General features: G+C 36.7%; 1 protein-coding gene across 1 annotated transcript; it reads left to right on the plus strand.

Annotated features, from left to right (window-relative positions):
• The first annotated feature begins 412 nt into the window (after window positions 1-412).
• LOC128858633 (probable cytochrome P450 4s3) lies at window positions 413-10,268 on the plus strand. The gene is made up of 4 exons (XM_054095056.1): window positions 413-707; window positions 8,633-9,086; window positions 9,210-9,916; window positions 9,984-10,268. The coding sequence occupies exons 1-4, from the start codon at window positions 557-559 to the stop codon at window positions 10,139-10,141; spliced, it is 1,470 nt and encodes a 489-aa protein (XP_053951031.1). The 5' UTR covers window positions 413-556; the 3' UTR covers window positions 10,142-10,268.
• Window positions 10,269-10,747: the final 479 nt, after the last annotated feature.

Below are 10,747 nucleotides of genomic sequence, written 5' to 3' on the forward strand. Positions count from 1 at the left end.
GGAAAGCGGTTTGAATCCAAACGAATTCAAAGTGATGCACTTAAGAGAAAATTTGTTTTTGCTTAGTATAAACATTATTTTATTTTATTCAAAATGGAGGTTATCTCTCATAGGGATACTTGAACACTGGCATTAATAAAAAAATATTTGTACAAATGATTCAATGTTTGGCTTCGTTTAGTTTACATTTTCTTAAGATGACGCGCCAACATCGCCGTTGGTCGGTGGCATCAGTGTAACAGCAATGCACGCTGACTGTTACTTTTATTTCCCCAAATGCATATACCAAAATACTCCAACAATAGATAAGAGCAGATATGTGCATGTATGCATGTATTAATAAAAGAGACTATAGCATTCGATTAAACTTGAAAGAGAGCGTAACAAGTTATTTAATTACGTTGCTGATTCACGTGAGTCAGTTTCAATTAAGCTGTTGACTACAGCAGCTACTTTGGTACGCTTTATTCATTTGAAGCGCAATACGAGTAGGGGATATCGAGTTGGGAGACGAATTGCCGTTCTTTAAAGTGAGTCAATCGAATGCAAAGGACAAATGAACGCGTTGGCGTTAATTGTTTTCGCGTTGTGGGCGCTGTTTATGCGCTATTTGCCGAATATTATTCAGTTTTTGCGGATAAAACGATTTGCCTCAACTATACCAGGTCCGAGTATTGGTGAATTGCTTGAAAATGCTAAACAAGGACGTGAGTTTCAATTTACAATTTTTTATAGTTTCTTAACTGTTCTAACAAATGATTTCCGATAAAGTCGGGAAGTGTAGTGTCGTTGTACTAGAGTAATTTTTGTGTGTGACAGCATCTCTTCTATGCCTTCAACTAATATTTTACTTATCTTGAAATAATATTAATGGTTTTGATTTAATCATTAACGTCAGTGGGTTGTTCAAAGCAAACACCATGGTTCATGAAAATATATTCTCGATCTATCTCTGGCATATTTACACTTTAAAATGTTTGTCAGAGTGAATAAAATATTAATTGACTCAGATGATATTGACTGGCGGATGAAAAATGAACGAATTTAAAACTAACGACGAAGTGAATAAAAAAAAAATCATTTGCAAGGTAAAATTTTCTATTTCGTGACGAAAATTCTTTGCATGTATTTCACTGAAAATATTGTATTTAATTTGTATCATTGCTTATTAACACACTTTTATTAGCAATGCAATAATTTGATAAAAGTTTTCCATTATCCTTATTAGAATTGCCAGGATTAATATTTTCTTTTTTTATACTGTGGGCAAAAAGTAAGGTGAAGTTGGTTGTAAAATGAAAAATCTTTATTTATTCTTGTAAATCAATTTCATCCCCTTCAAAATAATCCCCTCTCGATGAAATACACTTATGCCAACGATTTTTCCAATCCCCGAAACATGCCAAATAGTCCATTTCCGGCATAGCCATCAGCACCTTCTTCGATTCAGCTTTTATCTCATCAATCGACTCGAAACGCGTTCCCCGGAGTGGTCTCTTGAGTTTTGGGAATAGCCAGAAGTCACACGGAGCCCAATCAGGCGAACACGGTGGTTGCGGAACGATATGCGTGGAATTTTTGGCGAAATGGTCACGAAGAACGAGTGCAGTGTGAGACGGTGCATTATCGTGATGCAAAAACCAAGAGTTGTTGGCCCATAATTCTGGTCTTTTTAGACGAATTGCTTCACGTAAACGACGCATAACGCTCAAATAATATTCCTTATTAACAGTTTGGCCAGGTGGAAGGAATTCATAGTGCACCACACCACGAAAATAGAAAAATACTGTCATCATGACCTTTATTTTTGAACGACTTTGACGTGCTCTTTTCGGTCTGGCCTCGCCTTTAGCACGATATTCGCTTGATTGGTCGGTTGTTTCAGGGTCGTAAGCATAAATCCAAGTCTCATCTCCCGTAATGATGCATTTGAGCTTGTCCTGATAGTCTGAAAGCATTGTTTCACACACATCAACGCGACGACTTTTTTCCAAGAAATTGAGAGTTTTCGGTACCAAACGAGATTTGACTTTTCGTAGGCCCAAATGGTCTTTCAAAATGGTTTTCACAGATCCTTTTGATATTCCGATCATATCAGTAAGGTCTTTAACAGTCAACCGACGATTTTTGAGCACTAACTCCTTCACTTTATTGACGTGTTGGTCATCTGTTGACGTCGATGGTCGTCCGGAGCGCTCCAAGTCATCAACACGTTCTCGCCCCTCTTTGAAGTCTTTGTACCACCTATAAACATTTTTCTGCGACATGGTCGAATCACCAAATGCCTTCTGCAACATGCTAAACGTTTCCGCAGCCGAAATTTCATTCCGCAAACAAAATTTGATGGCTAAATCAAATCAGACATTGTAAAAATCGAAAAATGCACTCTTGGTCGTTTGGTAAACACAAGCGTAAATATATTACTGATAATGACATTCATATGAAAGTTGGCCCAGATGTTATTAACAGTGCTGCCAACTCATGAAAAAAATAACTAGAGCGAAATTTTAATCCCGCGAAGTTTGACAAATAAATTCACCTTACTTTTTGCCTACAGTAAGTGGGCTCAAGTGAGCAGAGTATTTCACTGAAAATATTGTATTTAATTTGGATCATTGCTTATTTTTTATTTAGAGCAGAGGGCGCAATATTACATAATTCAAAATGAATAAAAACGGTGTCCGTCTGCTTTGTAATACAGTGAAGTACAATATATGCGAACCATTTGTGTCACGAAATTTATATCATAAATTCCATATTCCTAATTCGGCTTTCAACACTATTTATGAATTTAATAATAATAATAGAATAAAGAAACTAAAAGTGTTGAAACGAGAGAACTTACAGTATAACTCTTTTTATGTGGATTATTTTTATCCGATTTTGAGCTGGTGGGGTTTGTATTTCATCCAAGTATTTCTTGGCTTGTTAGGAGACGAGAGTATTAACAGTCTCCAAAGGTCGTGAAATGCTCAAATTTCCCACCATTTGTTCCACTGACATTTAACGTTTACGGAAGCAATTTTCTATTTTTGATTGTTTGATTATGTTGAATCTGCTTCCGCTCAAAAAAACTTTTAATTAACTTTTAGTTTTTTTTTTTATTTGTCATTATTTGCTTCATTTATAACAGAGATATCCCATTTCTTTTGTTTTTTGAAAATTACCGTTTCATGGCATGTGGGCGTGGTTATTGATCAATTTCGCGCATTTTCAATGTTAAACTACATTGGACAAAGAATAATATAGGTACTAAGTTTCATTCACACATATTTAAGTATATTACTAAACTACTACTTAACACGTAAAGTAACGAGGCTTGACACATCACCTGCAATCTATTCATACCGTCTATATCTGAAACTAATAATACTAAGCTACTCGGAATTTGGTACGACTACATACATATGTATATTAACAATACCACCCCTACTACAACTACTAGCACCTAAATGTTGAACGTGTTGGTAAAAGGATGCTTGGCCGCTCGTGCAAACTACCCGTCAGTGTCACTAATACTACTTGCCTCTCTATCACCAACGATGTAAGTAGCGAATAGAGTAGGCTCTTTTCTAACCCAAGGTAAAGCAAGGCGAAGACAGTTTAACTGATTTCTTACTAATGCCGCAACTATATTTTGTATGCCCCAGCTATTAATTGCCTTCCCCTTGTAATATATAATAATTATTCATAATTATATTTCAAATAAATAAATAAATAAAATAGTTTGTCTGTATATAGTAGCACTTAGAACAACACACAGAACAGTTAGGCAACTGAACGCTATCAGTGATCTCCAGTAATGTACGATCGCTCACAGCCTCACCAACTTGCTAAATACCTCTCCACTATCCTGCACTCTCCCCGCGGAACTGCCAAAAAGATATTAACTCACGGTGCTGGTTAGCTCAAAGGCTCCTAATTATTGTTGGCGTCTACGAAACTCTGTGCGTCTTAGGTCGTTATGAATTTGTGTTGCATGCGCGCAGATTTTCTTCACTGTAAGGATAGGTATTACTTCATGCGTATATGCGTAGATGATCTGTTCCCCCGAGCATGCCAGTGGGCGATAGAGCGACGCCTTTCTTCTTCAGTGATTTCTGTACGAATTGCTCCTGCACCGAGTTCCCATATCCTTATAAATAATCTCTGCATTACTTTAGCCAGAATGTCAATTTGGATTAGTCCTGAAATGACGAACGATGGGTCATCAGAAATTGTGCTGAAGTCACAGATAGTCTGCCAAGTGCTTAGCCGATAGATGGCTATTAGTTTTTTTGCATAGCTATTGATGTTCATTGCATCAGCCGAGATCGGTACTGCATACAAAAGGACCGAGCTGACAAGCATATTCTTTTGCTATGACTAGAGCCACCGTTGTTTGGCATTATTCGCGCCAGACAGGACTGCACACTCGATGCCTGGTTCCAGCTTATTCTAGGTGCATTTTAAAGTTAAGACGACTATCAATCATGCTGGTTTCTAGGTAAACGAACGAGAGAAGTTATTACTGACAGTTATAATTTCGAGGTTGTAACAGACTTCGTTTATCTTCGAACTGTTTTGCACTCGTTCACCACCAGACCCATTCGCTTTGCTTCTTTATCCAATCTTTTCCAACATCAGGTTAAATAAGTCACATGACAGCGAGTCCCCGTTCTAAAACCTCATGTGGTATCAAAATGGGTGTCAATCTATAAAAATTTACGATATACAAAATTTCTCTCCCTACAATTCTACAACAACGGAGTTGCCGTACCAACACGACGAGGAACATGAAAAGAGAATTCGGAAAGTTAAGGCAACAAAATTTGCTCTGTATGAACGCGGTCTAACAAAATTTCCGTAGTATCAGGAGAGAGATTTGGCAGCATCGAAAATGATGAGTTATACCAGTTTAGTGAGGTGTAATCATACTCACCAGCGGGGAATCTTGCTCGATAACTTTGTTGTTGCTTTCGTATGCAAATTTTTCGTCAAGTGAGCAGAGCCCAGAGATAGCGAGCAGAGAAGTGGCGAATTGAAGACGCCTATTATACGATTATTATTGTTATTGTTATTTTCTTTATTTTATGCAACTTCATACATATATTCCTCTTTTTATCTGTTCAGATCAACATTCATACAAGTACGCTTGCAAATTTTTGTAGTTAAAAATAAAAAACCTTAGATAAATTTAATATTAATTGGTCAAGTTTAGATCAATGACTGATATACTTGAACTTTAAAACTACCATCAATTGCTGACATGCATAGAATATATAAAAAAATGTTACATACATATACCTTCTGCTCAAATATGAACGAGACGTTATCAATAAAACGGTCCGCGGATGACATATGGCAAAAATAAATTTTTTGTTTTTTGGTAGGACTGTTATAAGCTTACATGGTAAATTTCAGCGTGATATGTCACATAGTTTGTTTTCTGTGCTACTGTAAACAAGTCAACCTCGAGTGTGTTCTTTGAATTTAACGATGGAAATTCAAGTTAAACAAAGAATTTGTTTGAAATTTTGTTATTCCAACAAAATTTCGGCTTCAGACTCCTTAAAAATGTTGCAGACAACCTATGGGGACTCTGCTCTATCGCGTGCACGTGTTTTCCAGTGGTACAAATCGTTCAAAGAGGGCCGTACATCGGTTGAAAACTTGCCTCATGAACGTCGTCCAGCAACATCAGTAAACGACGAAAACATCGGAAAAGTAAAGGAAATTGTGCTTGAAAATCGCACAAATCGCAAAATCGGTTAAAGCTGAATATTATTTAGACGTTTTAAAGCGTTTGCGCGAGAACATTCGTCTTAAAAGAAAGGAATTGTGGGACAACAAGTCATGGTTCTTGCATCACGATAATGCACCAGCTCACACATCACGTCTTGTTCGCGATTATTTGAAGAAAAATAATGTTAATATCGCTTCCCAAGCACCGTATTCGCCTGATATGGCTCCATGTGACTTTTTCCTGTTTCCCAAGCTCAAGTTGCCGCTCCGAGGAAAACATTTTGAGAGATAAAGAGAATTCGAAGAACACACTCGAGCTTGACTTGTTTAGAGTAGCACAGAAAACAAACTATGTGACATATCACGCTGAAATTTGCCATGTAAGCTTATAATAGTCCTACCAAAAAACAAAAAATGTATTTTTGCCACATGTCATCCGCGGACAGTTTTATTGATAACGTCTCGTTCATATTTGAGCAGAAGGTATGTACTCGTATAAGTAAATATGTAAGCATTTACATTCTAGAGAAGCAAGCAACTTTTACATGTGCACTTACGCAATATTTATTACACTATATTTATAGAATAATATCGGGTGTTTTTTTAGCTGCATGAGATCTATTGATATCGATAACTATGGTTCGACAGCTGAGAATGGCAGGCCTTTCAGTAAGGTTTGGAAAGTCATCATAAAACCTTTGCACCAGAACAACACTTCCAAATTGTGGAAATTTACTTTGAAGAATAAAAGTTCGCCCATTTTACGTGCGGTTCATCGGTCCTTATTTTTTTCGAAATGAGAAATGAGCTGCCCTTACGGTGACGATGGCTATCGATCCATACTGACTGAAATTTAAAAATTTATCAGCTATACATAGATGACATTTGTTCCAACAAGATGGCGCAACTTGTCATACAGCGTGTTTACAGCTTTATTGAAAAAAGTTGTCAAAAATTTGACCAATCTAATGGGGCATGGAACTCGTAGCCGCGGCGGACATATGCCGGATATCATAATGCCAGGAAATTCCCTATTAGATTAAATAATAAAAAAAATCCATTCCAACAATATTTCTGCTTTTTATTATAATTTAAAGTTCTCAAGCTCTTAAAAAAACACTCGATGTAAATAAAAACTGCATTTGCAATTAAGTGCAAAGTGTGCACATCAATGTCAAAATACTATAATTGAAAATACATACATACTTACAATGCCATTTTGTATGTTTATATATATGTATATACTTCAATGTCGCGGTTCCTATTTCTACATACATACATACATAAATCTTTAGTCATTCACTGATTTGCGATAACATTATAATATTCCCTTTATTATTCTAATCACACGAAGATTAGTTGGACTTTCCTCATTGTGTATTATTTATTGTAACTTGATTATTTGTTTTTGTTTTTTGTGGTGCTTATCATTACAAAAAATGTACTTTTTTAAACGTCGACATCTGCTTAAACATTCAGTGACGCCGTCCCACAGATAAGCAATAAGGGCGTGATGCATGAAACTTATTTCTAAAACTTTGCTTATCAATTTATCACCAAATGTCGGCAATTATTATTATTACTATCCCACGCCACTCTCCTCTATTGTTGACCTAGTGCCACCACCTTTATTGAATGCGCCTTGCTCCTGTGCATAATTAATGTCCTCAATAGATTTTATTCTTGTGTTTAGTTAATTTGTAATCAAAATTAAAAGAAATGCATATAATTTCATCGCTTTATAACTTACAAAATTAGAAAAAAACAAACAATGAAAATATGAGGAAGTTTAAAAATAAGAACGCGCGTCGGCCCTTTGAAGAATGATGACGATCCATGGTTAACAACCCTCTCCGTTTGGTCTCACCCTTCGGCAGTTTGTTTCCTGGGCTTACCGTTGGTTGATGGCTTAGTGAACCAAAAAAATAATTATTTTACTGATAAATCTTAAAATATTTTACTGCAAATCACAAGATTTATAATATAACTATAAAAGGCGATAAGCAAAATGGGAGCATTGTCGAAAATATGGTTTTTGATCTAAAAATACTCACACTGATTAAAACTCTTGGTGAGGCCCGGCTATAAAAAGAGTTTTTATGGTGTTTTTTCTTTGAGCTCGTTAGGCTCCTAATTTTTTGGTAAATCCGATTGAATGAAGGTGATCGAGAATCGTTTTATGATCGCAGTTTATTTTCCCCGCCAATTTACGACTTGTTTGGCGACCGTTCTCCTTAAAAATTAATTTGAGACGTTCTTCAGCGAATTCAGAAGACCTTTTGCTGCGGGACGTGTCATTGACACCAAAGTCGCCATTTTTGAACTCTGCAAACCATTTTCATGCTGTAGATTCGCTATGAAACCTTCTCCACACACGTCGCAAATGTCCCGGGCTGCTTCGGCAATTTTTTGACCTCGATGGAAATCAAAGAAGAATAGGTGTCGAAAATGTTAATTTTGCCTCCTGGGTATTCTATTTCTAAGCCTCAAAACTAATAAAAAAGTAAATAACTCAAAAATACAATTAACATAGTTTTGTAGAGCAGAAAGAATTCTATCGAATGAATAGTTACGCTTTGCCAAACAGCAAACAAACCAACTTTCATATTTCTGCGAAACGTTGAACCATTTATATGAACGCAGAAAAATAGAGATATTAGGTGTGTTTTGAGACCAAACCACCGTTTAGCAAATTGTATTAGGATCCTGTTGAAATTTTCCTTCACACGTCCTCTAATATATGTAAGGGTAGTAAAGAAAAGGTATTTATAAAGTTGTAAACGGAAGTAGGAGAGGAGGCCTGCACTTGGTGAGTTTTTATTGAAATAATTACCCTGATTTCGTTTCAATTCAAACCAAAAATACACCACTGGTAATAATATATTCCAATATTTCATACTCATTACAGAAATACTTAATTGGTTGAATTCATTGCGCAAGAAACATGGCTCAGTTTTCCGAGTATGGTTTGGTAAAGATCTTATGGTTTTCTTTACTGAACCCGAGGATGTTAAGCAACTCTTAACTAATAACACACTACTCGAAAAATCCAGGAACTATAAATTAGTCGAGGTTTGGTTGGGCAAAGGTCTGCTCACCAGCGCCAACGAGGCTTGGCATCGTCGCCGGAAATTACTGACGCCCGCCTTTCATTTTCGCATTCTGAGCGAATTCAAAGAACCCATGGAAGAAAATTGCAAATATCTCATTAGCAAATTGCGCGAAAAAGCTAATGGTGAGCAATTCAATATATATCCATACATATCATTGTTCGCTTTGGATGCCATTTTGGAGACGGCAATGGGCATTAAAAAGAACGTACAAATGCAAAGCGAATCCGAATATGTAAAGGCTGTAGAAACGTAAGTGAAATTGGCAATATAAGGATTTTAATATCATAGTAATAGCAAGCCAAAAACTGCTCGTACTTTATTTCGAATGAGTTCCAAATCGATTGCTTTATTCTTCTTGTTTTATCCTTTTAGCATTTGCCGCGTTATGCACAAACAGTCGTTCTCATTTTGGCAACGTTTCGAATTTCTATATCGGTTTACCGATGCGTATAAAGAGCGCACCGAAGCTTTAAAGACTCTACATGGCGAGACGAAACGTGTCATTAAATTACGTCGCCAAATGCTGCAGGATACCCACATACAAACAATGGCGGATGCAGAGAAATCTGATGACGTGGGCGTCAAGCGACGTCTTGCCTTTCTTGATATGCTGCTCATCTCACAACTAGAAGGAGGCGACTTAACTGATCAAGAAATTCGCGAGGAGGTTGACACGTTTCTGTTCGAAGGGCACGATACCACGAGCTCTGCAATCGCCTTCTGTATTTACCTACTTTCACAGCACCAAGCCATACAACAGCGCGCTTATGAAGAGGCGGTATCGTTTGAAGGCCGCGAAAAGGAATCGATGCGTTACTTGGAGGCGGTTATCAAAGAGACGCTACGCATTTACCCCTCAGTGCCATTCTACTCTCGAAAAGTGAAAGAAGATTTACAAATCGGTAATATAACAGTACCAAAAGGTGCTTCGGTCAGCACACTCGCCTATATGGTGCATCGTGATGAGAAAAATTTCCCCGATCCTGAAAAGTTCGATCCGGAACGATTCTTAGCTGGGGAGAAACATATCCATCCCTACGCTTTCGTAGCTTTCAGTGCAGGACCGCGAAATTGCATTGGTAAATAGAATTTACAAAATTTAAATTACGCCTTTTGATTGCATTTCAATTCGTTTATTATTTGTAGGACAAAAATTTGCTATGCTGGAATTGAAACTTGTGCTCTCGTCACTTTTGAGGAGCTATGAGTTCTTGCCGGTAGATAACTTCAAACCCAATGCGCTGGCTGAGTTGGTGATGAAAAGTGGAAACGGCATCCAGATACGCCTGCGCCCGCGTTTTTGAAATTCTGATAGTTAATAGAACGGATAATTTAATATTAATCTAGCTAATTTTTACACTTTTTTTATAATTTTAGTTTTAGACGAAATAAAGAGGGCCTCCAAGCCTAAATAATAATTAACCAAAATAATTAAACGATTTTGTGCGATAAGGGGAAAGGAATTTAGCGGTGGTTTCCAAAACAGTTTTGTTACTTTTCTGACCTTCAAACAAAAATAAAATTTGATATTCGAATAACAGAATGATGCCATTCATGTAACTAGTAAAACAAAATACAGGATAACAGCGTATTCAATAACCATCAGGTTGGCATTTGGAGATTCATTTTGCTACCAATGTAGGTAACTAAACGACCCGTCATCGAGAAATGGGTTCTTTATAATAAAAACCTTGGTATTAAGTACGAATAAGATTTTTTTATTATTTTTTTATTATGTAAAGGTAAGAAGTTCAACTAAATTAATTCAGTAAAATAAATTAAACCAAAAACAATGAATGAAGGAACAATGAAGATAAAGAAAAGCAGATAAACTGGCAAGAGGGCGAACTGCCTAAATAAAATTATTGCAGAATCGGTATTCACACCACTGACTACAATAACGAATACAA

Source organism: Anastrepha ludens, chromosome 3, assembly GCF_028408465.1.
Source record: "Anastrepha ludens isolate Willacy chromosome 3, idAnaLude1.1, whole genome shotgun sequence".
Lineage (NCBI taxonomy): Eukaryota > Metazoa > Arthropoda > Insecta > Diptera > Tephritidae > Anastrepha > Anastrepha ludens.

Excerpts from the sequence above, each read along its gene's own strand:
- LOC128858633 (XM_054095056.1), top strand. The coding sequence starts at position 557 with ATGAACGCGTTGGCGTTAATTGTTTTCGCGTTGTGGGCGCTGTTTATG. Across the intron at positions 9,087-9,209 it reads TATGTAAAGGCTGTAGAAAC|CATTTGCCGCGTTATGCACA; the intron begins GTAAGTGAAATT and ends TTATCCTTTTAG. Across the intron at positions 9,917-9,983 it reads AGGACCGCGAAATTGCATTG|GACAAAAATTTGCTATGCTG; the intron begins GTAAATAGAATT and ends TATTATTTGTAG.